We start from the raw sequence: 19,890 nt of genomic DNA, 5'->3' as shown, positions 1-19,890 counted from the left end.
AAAGCTGGGTCGCTTCTCCTCCCTCCCTATTCAGGTTACTTTTGATAACAGTAGTCTCCTCTTTGTTTGGCTAAAGAGAGACAGGTCAAGACAACTTTTGAGCGAGCCTTTCTTCAGCACTTTGTTTAACGTAAATATACTGTTTTCTATCTGTCTATCCATGCTCTTTCTTTCTATTAATCTATCTATAATTCATTCTTTTTCTTTCCTTCTTTCCTTCCTTCCTTCTTTCTTTCTTGCTTGCTTTCTTTCTTTTAATCTATCTTTAATTCATTCTTTCTTTTTCTTTCCTTCTTTCCTTCTTTCCTTCTTTCTTTCTGAATCATACAATTGGAAGGGACCACCAGGGTCATCTAGTCCAACCCCCTGCACAATGCAGGAAATTCACAACTACCTTCCTCCCCCGCCCCACATACCCCTACTCCATGCCCAGAAGATGGCAACAACAAAAAAAAAACCTCTCCAGGATACCTGGACAATTTGGCCTGAAGGAAAATTGCTTCCTGACCCCTAAGTGGTGATCGGCATTACCCTGGCATGTAAGAGAGGGCCATGAGAGCCAAACACTGACACAATTTTTCCTGCCCTCGCTGGAGAGCCAGCATGGTGTAGTGGTTAAGAGCAGTGGTTTGGAGCAGTGGACTCTGATCTGGAGAACTGGGTTTGTATCCCTACTCTTCCACATGAAGCCTGCTGGCTGACCTTGGGCTAGTTACACTCTCTCAGCCCCACCTACCACACAGGGTGTTTGTTGTGGGGAGGGGAAGGGAAGGTGATTGTGTAAACCTAGGCAAGCAGGTGATGTGAAAGATTCTTCCTTAAGTGGTAGAGAAAGTTGGCATATAAAAACCAACTCTTCTTCTTCTTCTTTTCATCCATTGAAATGAACAGGACTAAAAGGTGCCTAGTTAGTACTTGGATGGGAGACCACCATGGATGTCCAGGGTTGCTATGTGGAGTAGGGTTGCCTACCTCCAGGTACTAGCTGGAGATCTCCTGCTATTACAACTGATCTCCAGCCAATAGAGATCAATTCACCTGGAGAAAATGGCCGCTTTGGCAATTGGACTCCATGGCATTGAAGTCTTTCTCCTCCCCAACCCCTGCCCTCCTCAGGCTCCACCCCAAAAACCTCCTGCCAGTGGCAAAGAGGGACCTGGCAACCCTAACGCGGAGGCAGGCAATGGCAAACCGCCTCTGCTAGTATCTTGCCTTGAATACCCTACAGGGTCGCCATAAGTCGGCTGTAACTTGAGGGCAAGGAAGGAAGGAAGGAAGGAAGGAAGGAAGGAAGGAAGGAAGGAAGGAAGGAAGGAAATATTTTTGAGTCCCTCTAAACTCCTGCCATGAAAACCCCAAAAGGGGTCGCCATAAGTCGGCTGCGACTTGAAGGCACTTTACACACACACACAAACTGGGTAAATGGAGATAAAAATGAAAAATAAGCTTCACTGTAAGTAAGAGAGCCAGCATGGTTCTCCATATTAGAGCAGTGGACTCTAATCTGGAGAACCGGGTTTGATTCCCCACTCCTCTACATGAGTTGCGGACTTTAATCTAAACTCTAATTGATTCCCCACTACTCCGCATGAAGCATGCTGGGAGACCTTGTGCTAGTCACAGTTCTCTCCTAACTCTCTCAGCCCCATCTATCTCACAAGGTGCCTGTTGTGGGGAGAGGAAGGGAAGACAATTGTAAGCTGGTTTGATTCTCCTCAAAAGGGAGAGAAAATCAGGGTATAAAGACCACTTCTTCTTCTTCAATACTAAGCAGGTCTACACAGAGGTAAGTCCCATTTCATTCATTCGGATTGCTCCTGTGAATCCTAAAGACTACAGCTTAAATACAAAACGTACATTTGTTATAAAAATCCCTGTGTTGACAGGGTCTGAATTGGCTGTAAAACCACAGGAAAGAGATACTGCGGTCACGGTGAATAGCTAACTGAAATTATCAACTTAGTGTGTGGCAGCCGTGACAAAAGACAGATTCCATGCTGGGGGTTATATGAAAAGGGACGGGAAACAAAATGGACAGCGTTGTAATGCCTTTTTACAGACCTATGGTGCAGCCACACTGCAAACACCGCATACAGTTCTGGTTCCGCTTTCCAAAAAGGATACAGTGGAGCTGGAAAAGGCACAGAAAAAGCTTACTCTGCTCTGGTTAGACCTCACCTAGAGTATTGTGTTCAGTTTTGGGCACAGCAAAGCTGGAACGTGTCCAGAGGAGGGCAACAAAGATGCTAAGGGGTCTGGAGACCAAGTCTTATGAGGAAAGGTTGAAGGAGCTGGGTATATTTAGCCTGAAGAGGCCGAAGACTGAGAAGGGATATGATAACCATCTTCAAGTACTTGAAGGGCTGTCATATAGAGGATGGTGCCGAGTTCTTTTCTGTTGCCCCAGAAGGTCGGACCAGAACCAACGGGTTGAAATTAAATCAAAAGAGTTTCCGTCTAGACACCAAGAAGAACTTTCTAACAGTTAGAGCGGGTCCTCAGTGGAACAGGCTTCCACGGGAGGTGGTAAGCTCTCCTTCTCTGGATGTTTTAAAGAAGAGGTTAGATGGCCATCTGTCAGCAATGCTGATTCTATGACTTTAAGCAGATGATGGGGGGGCATCTTGGCCATCTTCTGGGCATGGAGTAAGAGTCACTGGGGGTGTGGGAAGGGAGGTAGTTGTGAATTTCCTGCATTGTGCAGGGGGTTGGACTAGATTACCCTGGTGGTCCTTTCCAACTCTATGATTCTGTGATTCTATTCTAGGATTCTAAGAAGGCAGAGCATCTTCCCTCTGAGGAAAGGGTAAAGGTTTTTCAGTACAGAGAAAAGGGGATATGGGGAGATAGGAGTTTATAACATTATGGATGGGCAACAGGGTAACAGTGTACAAAATGAATCACAAACTTACTTGGACAAATTATTAGAGACTGTGGTCTATACTACTCTGCATAGTATTCTCTAAATTGTATTCTGTTGTGTAATTTTGCATTGTTTAATGTGTCATGTTTACATTTATGCTTGGCTTCAGCTCTGTTTTTTTTTTTTTAAGATTTCTGGTTGGTTCTACAACCCAAATCCTATTTCATTGTTTACTGAATGTCCCACCCTGTTGATTGACTCACTCTGTGTAACCCACCTTGTATCCCAGTGAGAAAGAAGGATAAGAAAGAAAGAAAGAAAGAAAGAGCATGGTAGAGCATCTGCTTGGCATGCAGAAGGTCCCAGCAGGCTCGATCCTCAGCAGCTCCAGTTAAAGGAACTAGGCAAGCAGGTGATGTGAAAGACCTCTACCTGAGACCCTGGAGAGCTGCTGCTGGTCTGAGTAGATAATACTGACTTCGATGAACCAAGGGTCTGATTCAGTATAAGGAAGCTTCATGTGTTCATAGGGAGAGAGAGAGGGAGAGAGAGTGAGAGTGAGAAAAGGAAGAAGGATAGAGCAAACATCTTCCTCTACTTCTGCTCAAGACCACCCAAAAAAATCAGTCATCAGATTTCAAGAGTCAACCCCACCTCCAAACTTTGTAGTCAATAATTAGGCGGGTCTTAAAATGAGGACTGATCTAAAAATAGAGAGTCGCAGCAATCCTACAGAGGGGAAGCTGCCTTCTAGGACAGCTTCTAGGATTCTCTATGTTGGTCTTGTCTCCCTTTTTGCCTTCTGTTGTCTTTTCTCTTGTGTGAATAAACAGAGATGTTTGTGTCTACAGTCATGTTGGCCATGTCGCCCCCCTAAAAAAATGCTCTCCCATGAACACTCCTGGAAGATTTCTTTGGAGAAAAACCCCCCTTCCTCGCACCTTTCCCTTCTTCTCTTCTCTCCCCATCTTGCATCTCTGAACAGGAGCTGGAAACAAAACACAATGATCGCCTTGAAGATCAACAGAGGCGTAAAATCCAAATCGCAAGAGGTCATTGTCCCGCTGTACACTGCATTGGTCAGGCCGTACCTGGAGTGCTGTGTGCTGTTAAATTGTGGAACTCCCTGCCCCAGGATGTGGTGACGGCTGCCAACTTGGAAGGCTTTAAGAAGGGAATGGACATGTTCATGGAGGAGAGGGGTATTCATGGCTACTAGTCAAAATGAATACTAGTCATGATGTATACCTATTCTCTCTAGGATCAGATGAGCATGCCTACTATATTAGGTGCTGTGGAGCACAGGCAGGATGCTGCTGCTGCAGCTGTCTTGTTTGTGGGCTTCCTAGAGGCACCTGGTTGGCCACTGTGTGAACAGACTGCTGGACTTTATGGGCCTTGGTCTGATCCAGCATGGCCTTTCTTAGGTTCTTATGTTAAGGCTTTAAGAGGACATGTTCATGGAGGAGAGGGGTATCCATGGCTACTAGTCATGATGCATACCTATTCTCTCCAGGATCAGAGGAGTATGCCTATGATATTAGGTGCTATGGGACAGAGGTAGGACAATGCTGCTGCAGTCATCTTGTTTGAGGGCTTCCTAGAGGCACCTGGTTGGCCACTATGTGAGCAGACTGCTGGACTTGATGGGTCTTAGTCTGATCCAGCAGGGCTTTTTCTTATGTTCTAAAAAAACCCTGTCAAACTTTCACCAGAGATTTACAACAAACAAACAAACACCACAGAACATGTGTGTGTTAAGTGCCGTCAAGTCGCTTCTGACTCATGGCGACCCTATGAATGAAAGTCCTCCAAAATGTCCTATCTTTGACAGCCTTGCTCAGATCTTGCAAATTGAAGGCTGTGGCTTCGAACAGCTTCGGACTTTCCTTTTGCATCTATTCATGTCAACCACTGAACGTCCTTTCGGCTTTAGTCCAATCGCATCATTAAGAACAGCGCTACTCGTACTTGTCCTCTGCTCTACCCCAGTAGCAGATTGAGTGCCATCCGACCTGGGGGTCCCATCTTCCAGCACTATATCTTTTTTCATTTTGGTTTGTCTCATCATAGGGTTTTCAAGGTAAAGGTTGGTCAGAAGTGGTTTACCAGTGCCTTCTTCTGCGCAGTACTAACCAGAGTTAGCCGTAGTGGCACTGCCGTTGTCTACGAAAGATCTTCCGCCAGTGTCACCTTCCACTACTGCTGCTGCCCAGTAGCTAACCTTCAGGGATTCCTCTACCCCCATCCCCATTGGAACTGCCTGTTCTCTTCTGCGGATATGGCCATTGATCCCTTAAGGGGGTGGATGCATCTTCGTCTGGTGTCTCAGCTGTGACCATTCCGTCTTGAGTGACTCTGCTAGGAGTTTAGTCTCTTGATAGAGTCTAGACCCCTTACGGTATTGCTCTCAGCTTCCCTGACACTCACAAACCCCCTCACCACGTTAAGGTGTGCACCCAGAAGGGGCCACAGAACATAGCAGAGGGAAAACAGCAACCCAACAACCTGTGTCAACTTTTAAGCAAACGAAAGGAATGAGAGCAGTCCAGGTGTGCTGACCCAATATTTTATTATACTTGGGATTCTTGCTTTCGTTTTCCTTGTGTTTTGGTTGTTCCACCCCTCTCCCTAGAATAGCAGGTCCTGCACATACGCTACGGAGAAATGAAATAAAAAAATCACCTGTGCACATAGGCCTCAAGCCTTCAATAATAATAATAATAATATTAATAATAATTAATAATAGTACTTATGATAAAGGGGGTGGAAATCTACCCACGGAGCAAAGTTTTAAATAAGTCAATAAACATTATATAGAATATTTATAGATATAGATTTTTTTTTTTACAAAAAAACCCCCAAAACCTTAAAAAGTAAGCAAACAGGTAAAAAAAACAACGAACAAACTGAAAAACTGTCGACTGAAAAAATCCCCAGGGAAGGAAACAAAAAATGGAAAGGAGGATTCGTGGCAGGTGATGGAGCTGGATTCTCTCCCCCCACCCACCCCCCAAAAAATCCTGGACATGTTTTCTTTTGCAGGTGATGGAGCTGGATGCTCCTCCCACCCCCCAAAACGTCCTGGTCGTGTTTTCTGTCGCAGGCCTCTTTTCAGCAGATCCTTCCTGAAGAATTCAAGGCGAGAGGGCAGCAGTCTCTCCGGGCGGGATCCTCGACGGGGCGGGGGCTGGACGGTCCTTGGCGGCCCGGGGAGGCAGGCACTGGCTGGAGGGGGAGAGTTTGGGGCAGGGGCCGCCGCTGCCCCCCTGGGCTCCTGCCGGGCTGCCCCCCAGCCCGCCGCCCCCACCCCCGGGCATCACAGGTCACATTCGCTGTCGTCGGAGGTGATGGAGATGGCCGAGGAGGCGGCCGCTTTGCTGGACAGGCTGGCGGCCGGGCTGGAGGCGGCGCCCAGCGGCGGCTCGCCCGCGCTCTCCTCTTCCGAGGCCCGGCCCGCGCCCTGCGACGACGACAGCGCCTGCTGCTGCAGCCTACGGGGAGGAAGAGAGCCACGCCGTCAGTGGGGCCGGACCGACCCCCAGCCCCTGCCCCCCTACCTACTTGCCTAGTGCCTTTAACTGGAGATGCCCCGGATTGGACCTGGGACCTTGGGCATGCTAAGTGGATGCTCTAAGAACATCACTGGATCAGCCAAGGCCCCTCAAGTCCAGCCGTCTGTTCACGCAGTGGCCAACCAGGGGCCTCTAGGAAGCCCCCAGACAAGAAACTGAGCCATAGCCCCTCCCCAAAATAAATGCTACCCCTGAAGCTGCCTTATACTGAATCAGACCCTTGGTCCATCAAAGTCAGTATTGTCTACTCAGAGACCAGCAACGGCTCTCCAGGGTCTCAGGCGGAGGTCTTTCACATCATCTACTGGAGATGCTGGGGATTGAACCTGGGACCTTCTGCATGCCAAGCAGGGGCTCTACCACTGAGCCACAGCCCCTCCCCAGCCACTGCTCGAGGACTGCCAGTGAGGGGGAGCTCTCCACCTCCCTAGGCCACTCCCAGGATAAATTAGAAACTCAGTTGCCAGCATTAGCCATCCATTTCTATAATTCCCCACCATTCTCCGGATACCGCAAACCATGGTCTCTTGAGCACAGTTTGGAGAAGAAGAGTTGCAACTGACTCATGGGACCCCCAACCACAGGGTGTTCAAGGCAAGAGAGGAGCAGAGGCCATTGCCTTTCTCTGAGTAGCAATCCTAGTCTTCCTCAGTGGTCTGCCATCCAAGTACTGACCATGGCCAATCTTGCTTAGCTCCCAAGCTCTGGTTTGTTCAGGCAAATCGGGTAAAGCTTGGAGAACCTGGGTATAACTCCTCTATATGAAGAAGAGTTGGTTTTTATACCCCACTTTCTCTACCATAAGGAGTCTCAATCCAGTTTACAATCTCCTTTCCTTCCCCTCAGCACAACGGACACCTTGAGAGGTAGGTGGGGCTGAGAGAACTGTGACTGGCCTGAGGTCACCCAGCAGGCTTCATATGGAGGAGTGGGGGAACAAAATGCTGGCTCAGAACAAGCATGTACCATTCCTCCCCTCCCCAACCAGGTGTGGCATATGGTCTCCCATCCAAATACTAACCAGGGCAGACCCTGCTTAGCTTCCGACATCTGATGTGATCCAGCTAGCCAGCAAAACCACAGGCCAAACATCTGGGGCCTCTACAGGGCCTGAAAGATTCTCCCCCCCCCCTTTATTCCTCCACCCCCGTCCATTTGTTTTTGAACATCCAACTTGACAAAGAGTTATACAGAACTCAAAAGCTTGGGCAACGTTGTGTTATTTCGTTTGGTCTTAATGAAAGGTGTTACATGGCTTCCCCCCCCCCCCCCGGGTTTTGCTATGGGTCAACACCACCGCCTGCATTCTTTGTTTGGGGAGCTCCCAACAAGGGCCATCCCACCTTCACCCCCACTTTACGCTCAACAACACTTCATCAGTGTGATGTAGTGGTTAAGAGTTAAGAGACTCTAATCTGGAGCACGGGTTGGTTTTCTCTCTTCTAGAAGAACATGAAGATCTGGTTTTTATACACCGACTTTCTCTACCACTTAAGGAAGAATCAAACCGGCTTACAATCACCTTTCCTTCCCCTCCCTACAACAGACACCTTGTGAGGGAGGTAGGGCTGAGAGAGCTGTGACTAGCCCAAGGTCGCCCAGCTGGCTTCATGTGGAGTGGGGAATCAAACCTGGTTCTCCAGATCAGAGTCTTCACCACTACACCATGCTGGCTCCCCTACACATGAAGCTAGCTTGAGCTAGTCACTGTTCTCTCTGAACTCTCTCAGTCCCATCTACCTCAAAGGGTGTCTGTTGTGGGGAGGGGAAGGGAAGGTGCATTCAACCAGAACTTCCCTCATCCCTTAGCCATTGAACTCCACTCTCTTTCCATCTAAACCTCCACCCTTCCCTTGACATCACCCACCCACACTTTCCATCCTCAGGCATCTCAGTCTCAACTGTTTCTTGCTCATAGTTCTAACTTTGTACCCTTCTCACCAAAAGGTGGCTTTCCTACTGTGTCTGACAAAGGGAGCCTTGACTTTCAAAAGCGTCTACCCTGAAACTCTTGTTGGTCTGTAAGGTGCTACTCTTGTTGGTCTGTAAGGTGCTACTGGACTCAAATCTAGTTGTAGTATCCCCAAATATGTTTTTCTCAGATTAATTCATGGATCAGGAATTTCATTCCACTTCCGACACCAATCCAGTTGAGATCTGAACCACAACTACAATTGTTTTTTTAGAATCATAGAGTTGGAAGGGACCACCATGGTCATCTAGTCCAACCCCCTGCACAATGCAGGAAATTCACAACTACCTCCTCCCACACCCCCAGTGACCACTACTCCATGCCCAGAAGATGGCCAAGATGCCCTCCCTCTCATCATCTGCCTCAGGTCATAGAATCTCTGAACAAATGAAAGAAATCTCCCATCTAACAATCTCTGATTCTGTTACTTTAAAAAAAGGACCACAGAGATACCATCACTCTACACTATACTCCAGTGATCCCCAACAGGGTGCCCGCTTTGCATGCGGAAGGTCCCAGGTTCAATCCCTGATCTGCCTGAGACCTTGGACAGCTGCTGCCAGTCAGAGTAGACAATACTGACATGACAGAGGTCTATAAAATTGTGCATGGTATGGAGAGATTGGACAGGGAGGAGCTTTTCTCCCTCTCTCATAATACCAGGATGCAGGGTCATCTGCTGAAGCTGGAGGGTGAGAGATTGAGAACAGATAAAGGAAGTATGCAAAAGGAAAGTCCGAAGCTGTTCGACTCAATAAAGGAAGCCACAGCCTTCAATTTGCAAGATCTGAGCAAGGCTGTCAAAGATAGGACATTTTGGAGGACTTTCATTCATAGGGTCGCCATGAGTCGGAAGCGACTTGAGGGCACTTAACACAACACACACACAAAGGAAGTATTTCTTCACACAATGCATAGTTAAATTGTGGAACTTTCTGGCTTAGGATGTGGTGATGGCTGCCAACTTGGAAGGCTTGAAGAGGGGAGTGGACATGTTCATGGAGGGTAGGGCTATTCATGGCTACTAGTCAAAATGCATACCTATTCTTTCCAGTATCAGAGGAGCATGCCTATTATATGAGATGCTGCTGTGGAACACAGGCAGGATGGTGCTGCTGCAGTCGTCTCGTTTGTGGGCTTCCTGGAGGCCCCTGGTTGGCCACTGTGTGAACAGACTGCTGGACTAGATGGGTCTTGGTCTGATCCAGCGTGGCCTTTTTTATGTTCTTATGACCTTGATGGACTGATGGCCCATCAATGCAGCATCCAGTGTGCGTTTATGCACTGATGACGCAGCCCATCGGGCACTGTTAGAGCTGCAGAGGCTTGGCTCTACTTGACCCTGACCACTCATAGCTCTCTAGGGCAGTGGCCCTCCCGGAAATTTCCCTAGAAGTTAAATGGCCAGTCCATTCCTTCAGAGCACATCCCCATGCATATTTAAGGTATTAGCTTCAACCACTGCTAACAGGAAGATTTCAGACTGCAGAAAGGTCTCCGACTTGTAAAAACCATGGCTAGTTAGAGAAAGAAGAGTTGGTTTTTATACCTTGATTTTCTCTACCTTTAAGGAGTCTCAAAGCAGCTTACAATCTCCTTCCCTTCCCCTCCCCAGAACAGACACCCTGTGAGGAAGGTGGGGCTGAGAGAGTTCTGGGGGAACTGTGACTAGCCCAAAGTCACCCAGTTTTGGAGGATCAATGTACAACTTGGCCTTTGGATACCATAAAGCAACGAGGTGAGTATATTTCTCCACCTGTACTCCCCAAAAAAGGCTTTCTTCCTCCCCCACTTTGACAATATAACTACAATGACTTGGGCCAGGAAATTTAATCTGGTTCCCATAATTTCAACCCACTTTTCTCTCCTTAAAGACAAGAAGAAGAAGAAGAAGAAGAAGAAGAAGAATTGGTTTTTATATGCCAACTTTCTCTACCACTTAAGGAAGAATCAAACTGGCTTACAATCACCTTCCCTCCCCCCCCCACAACAAACACCCTGTGAGGTAGGTGGGGCTGAGAGAGCTCTAAGAGAGCTGTGACTAGCCCAAGGTCACCCAGCTGGCTTCATTTGAAGGAGTGCGGAAACAAATCCAGTTCACCAGATTAGCGTCCACCACTCATGAGGAGGAGTGGAAAATCAAACCCAGTTCTTCAGATCAGAGTCCACTGCTCCAAACCACCACTCTTAACAACTACACCATGCTGACTCCAAATCTTAGACCAGTGAGTGATTCTTAACTGGGGTCATAGACACCCCCTCTAAGTGATTTACAAATATTGGAGAGCATTCTGAACTCTGAAGGTTAAATTGGGACATCTGGGATTTTATCTTTGGTCTTTTATGCATGGCTGTTTCACTTGCTGTCACCCCTCCGATGACTTTGAGCCTTTGTGTTGATTATGCCTGCCGTTTCTGACCGTCAGAGGTCGCCTCGCTCTCCCCCTGCATTTCCCTGTGCTTTGCCGTGTTTTCAGAGGCCTGTTTTATCTCAGATTTGAAAACGTGGGTAAATGTAGGGGGAGAGCAAGGTGTAGGGTTGTCGACTCTGGGTTGGGAAATTCCTGGAGATTTGGGGGCGGAGCCTGGGGAGGGCAGGGATTGGAGAGGGGAGGGGCATAGAGAAAAAGAAGAGTTAGTTTTTATAGGCCAACTTTCTCTACCACTTAGGAAAGAATCAAACCAGCTTACAATCACCTTCCCTTCCTCTCCCCGCAACGGACACCTTGTGAGGTAGGTGGGGCTGAGAGAGTTCGGAGAGAACTGTGACTAGCCCAAGGTCACCCAGAAGGCTTCATGTGGAGGAGTGAGGAAACCAACCCAGTTCTCCAGATTAGAGTCCACCGCTCTTAAACCACTACACAACATGGGCTTTAAATTAAATGGATCTGTCCTGATGTCTTGCTTAGGACAAGTGGATTGGAACTTGGAAAGAAACTTTGGGCATATCTCCTGTCTGGCCCCTGCCCTGATTCACCACCTGCACACTAGGAACCTTTGTAAATCCAGCAGTTTAAATCTACACCAGTCTAAGAGCATCTGCAGCATTTAATTTAGCTGTCCTTGCATTTATAGTTTCAGATTAGGTACAGTATTGATAATGATGTGACACAGAAATTAAATACAACAACAAGAAGAGTTGGTATTTATATGCCAATTTTCTCTACCTTTTAAGGAGAATCAAACCAGTTTACAATCTCCTTCCCTTCCTCTCCACACAACAGACACCTTGTGAGATATGTGGGGTTGAGAGAGTTCAGAGAGAACTGTGACTGGCCCAAGGTCACCCAGCTGGCTTCAGGTGTAGGAGTGGGGAAGAAGAAGAGTTGGTTTTTACATGCCGACTTGCTCTACCACTTAAGGAAGAATCAGACCGGCTTACAATCACCTTCCCTTCCCCTCCCTACAACAGACACCCTGGGAGGTAGGTGTGGTTGAGAGAGCTCTAAGAGAGCTGTGACTAGCCCAAGGTCACCCAGCTGGCTTTATGTGGAGGAGTGGGGAAACCAACCCGGTTCACCAGATCAGAGTCCACTGCTGCAAACCACCACTCTTAACCACTACACCACGCTGGTGTGATTTTTGTACCACTCAATGTGTCATGTTAATACATATGCTATACTTCAGTTCTTTCTGATGGTTTCAGACTTCTAAAACCCTAACACATTGGTTATGGAATGCCCCATTTTGTCGATTGCAGTGACTCACTCTGTGTAATCTGCCTTGATAAATAATGTAAATAAAAATAAATAATATTTGGGCCCGGCGAATTGTTTAGAAAAATAGCTCCAGTACTTCGAACATTTGAAACGGGCAATATAAATGATTGTTGGGGTTGCTCTCATTTTTATCAACATTTCTTTATTTGTGCAGGCAGATGGTTATAGCTGACAACTTGTCTTAGAACAAAGGATTGTTTATGTTAATTAAAACATGGGGGGGCTGGGCTTGGTCTAGACAAAAATTTTGCAACTGTCGATTCTAAAACAAATAAAATAATTGGGCATGGTGTGATAATTTTGTCTTGAAAGTGCCAGTTTCTAGTTTTGCATATTAGAATATATTATAATCAGTGGTGCATTTTTTGCAGGTTTTAGCATGGGAAAGGGGAATGCGAGTTCCGTTATTTGACCCTGCCCTTCTCCCCAGCTCCTATTGCAAAACACTGCTTACCTTCCCAGTTTTGACCAGCTTTACCACCTCACAAATCCAATTTTTCTGTGGATTTGGCTATCAGTTTAAATCACATTCCTTCATCTCATTTAAGGAAAGGTCCGGAGCCCGAGTCTATAAAAGATCTTTCAAAATTCTTGGAGCATTCCCCTTAATATATTTTTTAAATCCACAAAACCCTCACAGAATAAGGGGACCCCCCCCCAATCAATCTTTTAGGAAGCAAATGTTTTAAAAACTACTTTTAGCTCTACGCATTTTTAAAGCAGCTTTGGAAATATTTTTGAAATACTTCGACCAACAGGGATAAAGAAACTGTGCTACCATTAATTGTGGTGTGCTGGATTTCTTGCTCTTTCTCCGGTTGCCTTTCTACAATCTACCTAAAACCCATGGCTTGTCACTTAGGTGTTGATTTCTGCAGGCATTTAAAGATTTAAAGGATGCAATTTACCCACCATCCTATGCATCCTCACATGGAGAGTAAATGCCAATGAATACGCATAAATCACATATGCATGCAGGTATACTGCAAACCTCTATTTAAACATTCAGAACTGAGGAACAGGGTCAAGAATTTGTACTCCGCTCCATTGTGAAATTGTCTCTCTATTTATGCGTGGGAAGTTTTGCCTTGGATTTGCCGCTCTCTAGATGAAGATTTTCTCCATCCGAATTCTCAAAACTCAAAAATAAGCCCCAAGCAGAGTTTTGAGAATTGGGATGGGGAAAATGGGCATCTAGAGAGCAGCAAATCCAAGGCAAAACCTCCCAATGCATACATGGTCTCACCTTCTCTCCAACGACCTTATTTAGAAGAACAATGAATGGGAACCCAACTGGATTGATTTACCAGCAAATGTAATTCAGATAAGCACTGTTGACTTCACCTTGCTAGATACATTCTTCCCAGCGGCCCCCCCCCCCCCCCATCATTCCAAAATCTGGGCGCTGGAAAATTCTTAATCCAACCAATAGCTCAAATCGTCTCCCTCGGGTTTAAGCGGATTTCACCCTATGGAAGTCAATAGGGCGAAACCGGCTTACACGCGAGCACTCCGACACAAAGGGGGCCGGCGTTGCTGGCCTCCTGGAAAATATAGGTCATTTGCGCTAATTAATGCGTCTAAATGGCTTCAGGAACCGCTTTCCTCTGGCGGGCGAGGATTTCCTTCTCGAGGGAGCTCGCCTTTTCCGGTCTGTTCTGTTTGGAAGCTCCCCCCACCCCCCAACAGATCCGTGTACTGTTTGCACATGTCGCTTTACTCGGCATTCAAATGAGCATCTTTACTGAACGGCGTCGATCCGGATTGGAACAGGACGCCGCGTTCGTAGGCAGGACATAAAGGACCATTGGGTGGGGGGACAGGCAGTCGCAATGGCGTTTTCCCTTTCCAGCGCAAGGGTATGCAGGCAGATGCAATGGTGGAAGGGGGAAACGACTTTAAAATGAAACCATTCCAAGATAGGAATTATTTTGAATTAGGTTAGAAGTGCATCTTGTTGCATTTGAATACGGATGCGTGTCCAGGGTTTTATCCGTATGAATGCGGACCGGCTCCGCCCCCACCCACCGACCCGTGCAATTCTTATCTCCGTTTTTCAACAAATGGACAGTGGAACGGGGTCCAGACAGAACCCCCTCCCCAATGGTACCATTACAAGCCAAGGGCAGGCAGATCGGAAGCCGAGCAAAGCCCCGCGAGGATCCAACCTCAGCTGTCATCTAGGAGCGCGCGTTTACTCGGAGTAAAATCCCATTATGCACGGGAGGTTTTGCGTTGGATTTGCCGCTCTCCAGACGCACATTTTCCCCATCTGAATACTCAAAACTCTGCATTGTGGGGGTGTCTTATTGTTGAGTTTTGAGAATTCGGATGGGGAAAATGTGCGTCCGGAGAGCGGCAAATCCAACGCAAACCCTTCTGTGAGTAAAGGGCCGTTGAGAATTTGGATAGGGGAAATGTGCATCTAGAGAGCGGCGAATCCAAGGCAAAATTTCGCGTGCGTAAAGGGCCCCGGGAGAAAATATGGGTTCAGGCCTGGTGAACCGTCAGCCGGATCCCCCCACCGAGTGAGAATGGAAACCGGTGGTTTATCCGCGCTGCGTAAACCGCGCCGGTGAGTTAGAAATCCCCCCCTGCCGGGGTATCCGCGAACAAAGCCCAGGGATCGTGTGTAAGCATGGCGATCCCCTCGTGGATTTCAGCGTGTTATGTCGATGTATCCTTGCATCGAGCACACGGGCTTGGGCGTGAGGACGGAGAGAAAGCGATGCAATGAACCCCCTTGCCTGCTAGAGACGGGGCATTGCAAAGAATGGGTCCGGGGGTGGGGTGGTGGGGGGATGTAATTATAGATAAATTGTGCCCGAAATCGATTGCTCGACGAAATAATAGAAATTGGAACATAGCCCCGTTATTCTTCTTTCTTGGGTTTTTTTTTTTTTTTAAGCCGTGAGGAATCTTCAGACCGATAATCCCCCCCCCCACACACACACACACACCTTTCCAGGAATTGTTTAACCACAGCCTCAAAGGCTTCTTGGAGCCTGTTAAGACCGGAGGCAGCGAAGGAACCAGTTCTGGCCTGTGAATATATGGAAATAAACCGAAAGGCGGAGGCTGCGCCTACTTCTCTGGAAAGGGAAGAAGCCTTGGTTTACATGGGAATCTGAACACAGGCACACATGAAGCTGCCTTCTACCGAATCAGACCCTTGGTCCATCAAAGTCAGTATTGCCTACTCAGACCGGCAGCGGCTCTCTGGGGTCTCAGGCTGAGGTCTTTCACATCTCCTACCTGCCTAGTCCCTTTAACTGGAGATGCCGGGGATCGAACCTGGGACCTCTTGCATGCCAAGCAGAGGATCTACCACTGAGCCATGGCCCCTCCCCATAAAAAGTACACCTGCATTTTCGTAGTATTTGAACACGTGAAGCTGCCTTATCCTGAACCAGACCCTCGGTCCATCAAGGTCAGAATTGTCTACTCAGTCTCAGACCGGCATCGGCTCTCCAGGGTCTTAAGCAGAGGTCTTTCACATCACCTACCTGCCTGGTCCCTTTTCACTGGAGATGCCGAAGACTGAACCTTCTGCATGCCAAGCAGATGCTCTATCACTGAGCTACGGCCCTTCCCCAGCTTGCTTGCTAAGACGAAGGGAGCGTTGCCTCTCGAAACCTCCCCCCCCCCAAATCTTGTGGGTCTCTAAGGCGCTCATAGACTCCGATCTTGGTTTCTAAGAAACATCCTGCCCTGCCGGTAGCAACAAGACTTTATCACAACTTGCAAACGGATATCTGGGAGTGTAACAGCCCTGACCTGGACGGTGCAGGCTGGCCCGATGTGGTCACATCTCGGAATCTAAGCAAGGTCAGTGAATACTTGGATGGGGGACCACCGAGGAAGTCCAGGATCGCTAGGCAGAGGCAGGCGATGGCAAACCACCTCTGAACGTCTCTTGCCTTACAAAACCCTACTGGGTCGCCATAAATCAGCTGCGGAGTGAGGGCCACTTTACCCACACATAAAGCAAATCTATACTCCACTCAGTTGTGTTAGTAAGTAAATGTTTCTTCTGTATTCCAGCATTGTATTACATTTTTAGGATGGAAGGTGGCATGGTATATGTAGCCCGATCTGGTCCGATCTCAGAAGCTAAGCAGGGTTGGTATTTGGATTGGAGGCCACCAAGAAAGGCTCTGCAGAGGCAGGCGATGGCTAACCACCTCTGGGCGTCTCTTCCCTGGAAAACCCTACGGGGTCTCCTGAAGTAGGCTGAGACTCGAGATAATTTCCCACCACCATCAACACACACACTGTGGGTCGAGAAAGCCATAAATCTCCTAAAGCCGAGGAGAAATCCGAGCCACCGGAATCCAACAATTTATGCGGGGGAGGTTTTTGCCTTGGATTTGCCGCTCTCTAGATGCGCATTTCCCCCCATCGGGATCCTCAAAACGCAACAATAAGCCCCCCACCCATGCAGAGTTCTAAGAATTTGGATGGGGGAAACATGCATCTAGAGAGCGGCAAATCCAAGGCCAAACCTCCCATGCATAAATGGCCAACAGCCTTTGAAATCTCGGGGTTTTGCACCCAAACGGGAGGCTGCGATGGCTCCCAAGTAGTGGGAAGAGGCCGAGCTAAACGGACCCATGTGATTTTAGGGCGAAGAAAACCTACAGATGCCGTTTGCGCATTGGCCATTTATGCATGGGAGGTTTGCCCTTGGACTCAACAATAAGCCCCCATGCAGAGTTTTGAGAATTTGGATGGGGGAAAATGTGCATCTAGACAGGGGCGAATTCAAGGCCAAACCCCCCATGCATAAATGGCCAACGTGTCTTGAGGATCAGGGAGATTTGTGGGGTGGGTCCCCGCATTGGGGAGAAAAGCAGGGTATCAACATCTAAAATAAATAAATGAAAACCGTTCCGTTGAGCCGGCTTCCAAGTCAGTTACGATGCCAAGGGGCTGACTTTGGAAACTTCAGCATGCTTTTTTCTCCTCGCTCGCCCCTTCTGCTTGCGACGATCTCCGTTAGGTAAAAGCCGAGCATCAAACCCACAGAAAACCTGACATCTCCATCCTAAACCAAGTCAGGCCCTTCTAAGTCCCTTGCAGTCGATGGGCTTAGAAGAGCGCGCTGTGCTTAGGATGGGATTGTGGATCGGGCCAGCGGGACGGCGGTTGGGGAGGCCGATCTGTTTCCACCCCACCCATTTAGGAAGAGATTCCCAGGGCGCCCGGAAGGAGCTGAGATTTGCGGTTTGGAAAATCGAGAAATCCACAGCGCCGCCCGGCTGTCCGGAGTCAGTCCCACCAAACTGACCGCCACTGGGTTTCACACATGAAGCTGCCTGGTACTGAACCAGGCCCTTGGTCCATCGAAGTCAGTATTGTCTACTCTGACCGGCAGCGGCTCTCCAGGGTCTCAGGCTGAGGTCTTTCACATCGCCTTCTTACTTAGTCCCTTTAACCGGAGATGCCGGTATTGAACCTGGGACCTTCTGCATGCCAAGCAGATGCTCTAGCACTGAGCCACACGATCCATAGGAGGAGGGTGTTGCCCGTATATGCCCGGGGGCTGCCTCAAAGCTGAAGGTGTGGGGGCCCTAGAATTTCGGGTCAGGCTGCCAGTACTGGCCTCGTTGGAATATACAGCCTTTTTTGCTAATTAATAGGAAATATCAGGTCAGAGAGATATTTCCAACAGGCCTGACACCAGCTGTACCCTCTCCCTTCTTTTCTCGGAAGCGCCACAGGGACGCGCAACGGGATCCTAAGGGTGTTTGCTGAGAAATATGTCCTCCCGCATGTAGGCTTGCCCCGACAATTTGTTCTGGCCGTGCATAGCCCGACCCTAAGCGCGTTTGCCAAAAAAAAAGTTCAGCGGGCTTACACCCAGGGAACGGTGCCTTAGGATCGGGGCTGCGAGCTGACGCTGTAGGCCGAATCCCTCCCTTTCCCCGGCTGAGGTCTGCAGCTCTTTCGGTGGCCGGGCACCCCCGAAGGAGGCCGTTCCCACCAGCTCCCCCAAAGCAGCACCCATCTCTTGGCGGCGAGAGAAAGAAGCCGGACCGAAGCCAGACGTGCGCCGGCAGATGCGTGTGGGCCATTTTCATTGAAACGTGTCAGACGCGCCGGATCCAGTTGGGCATCGGGACCAGGGTGAAGGGAGGCTGGGGTCGAAACCTGGCTTCCAGCAATGCTTTTTTGTTCCAGCTGTCAGGGCGCTTGGGGGAGGGTCCCGATCCTGGGGGAGGCGAGCTTCAGTGGTAGAGCCTGTCATGCAGAAGGCCCCAGGTTCAATCCCCAGCATCTCCAGTGAAAGGGACCAGGCAAGTAGGTGATGTGAAAGACCTCAGCCTGAGACCCTGGAGAGCCGCTGGCAGTCAGAGTAGACAATACTGACCTTGATGGACCAAGGGTCTGATTCAATAGGGGAGGGGCCGTGGCTCAGTGCTAGAGCATCTGCTTGGCATGCAGAAGGTCCCAGGTTAAATCCCCAGCATCTCCAGTTAAAGGGACTAGGCAGGTAGGTGATGTGAAAGACCTCTACCTGAGAACCTGGAGAGCCACTGCCGGTCAGAGTAGACAATACTGACCTTGATGGACCAAGGGTCTCTTTCAGTATAAGTCCGCTTCATGTATTCATGTGTTCATGGGGGGTCCCGATCCGAGGCGCCTGCCCGTTGGCCTCCCCCCCAGGGACACCGACCTGTTCTTGGCGGCGGCGGCGCGGTCCCTCTGGCGGCGGTTCTTGAACCAGTTGCCCACCTGGGTGGGGGTGAGGCCGGTGGCCTGGGCCAGCTCGCGCTTCTTGGCCGGGTTGGGGTAGGGGTCCTGGAGGTACCACTCGCGCAGCAGGTGGCGGGTGCGCTCCTTGAAGCAGTGCGTCTTCTGCTCGCCGTCCCAGATGGTGCGCGGCAGCGGGAACTTCTTGCGCACCCGGTACTTGTCGACGGGCCCCAGCGGGCGGCCGCGCAGCTTCTCGGCCTCCTGGTAGTGGGCCTCCAGCCAGAGGGCTTGCAGCTTGGCGTGCGACTCCTTGGGGAACTTGTGGCTCTCCAGGATGTGGTAGAGCTCGCGGTAGTGGCCTCCGTGGAAGGCTACCACTGCGCGGGCGCGCAGCACCGACTCGTTGCGGTGGAGCGCCTCGCAGGCGGCCGGCGCCACCGGCAGCGACCAGAGGAAGCGCCCCAGCCGCTCCACGTCGCCGCTCTCCTCCAGCGTCTCGCACACGCCCGCCACTTGCGCCGCGCTGAAGTTGAGCAGGGGCAGGTGCAACATGGGGGCGGCCCCCGGTGCGCTCCCCCCGGCCCGGCGAGGGGACCCCCGGCCCGGCTGGAGGCTGGCAGCGCCCGATCCCCGCCGGCAGCCTCCTCCTGGCCTGCTCGGGTCCCGGGCCCGGGGCCACCACCGAGGAGCCTCTGCCTGGCCCAGCGGTGCCGGGGCGCGCAGGGGCGCGGGGCTCGGGGAGGCAGCTGCCGGGGCGGCCGCGCGCCCCTGCCTGCGCTCGGGCGGCCGCGGGAAGAAAGGCGCCGCGGCCGCGGAGGACGCCTCAAGTCGGGGGGGGGAGGAGGAGGAAGGGGTGGCGTGAATGGAGGAGGGGGGCGGGGAGGGTCAGGGGGAAGCCCCCTCCCCGGGCCGGACCCCCCTCAGCGCCGACGCTGATTTGCTGCCGGCCGCCCTCGCCAGATTGGCTGCCCCTCGGTTTCCATGCCCGTCACTGTCAAAGCGGGCTGCCAATCAAGCCCTGCGCGCTGGGGGGGAGGAGGGTCTCTCTCCCTCTCTCTTCCT

The 19,890-nt window shown here is 50.0% G+C and overlaps 1 protein-coding gene across 1 annotated transcript; it reads right to left on the bottom strand.

Annotated features, from left to right (window-relative positions):
* Nucleotides 1-6,182: 6,182 nt before the first annotated feature.
* SIX6 (SIX homeobox 6) lies at nt 6,183-19,384 on the bottom strand. Its single transcript, XM_056851205.1, has 2 exons — nt 18,809-19,384; nt 6,183-6,357 (listed from the first exon to the last, which is right to left on the bottom strand). The coding sequence occupies exons 1-2, from the start codon at nt 19,378-19,380 to the stop codon at nt 6,183-6,185; spliced, it is 747 nt and encodes a 248-aa protein (XP_056707183.1). The 5' UTR covers nt 19,381-19,384.
* Nucleotides 19,385-19,890: the final 506 nt, after the last annotated feature.

This window comes from Euleptes europaea, chromosome 6 (genome assembly GCF_029931775.1).
Source record: "Euleptes europaea isolate rEulEur1 chromosome 6, rEulEur1.hap1, whole genome shotgun sequence".
NCBI lineage: Eukaryota > Metazoa > Chordata > Lepidosauria > Squamata > Sphaerodactylidae > Euleptes > Euleptes europaea.
Note: the sequence above shows the minus strand (reverse complement) of the source record. Positions and strands in the feature narration are given on the sequence as shown.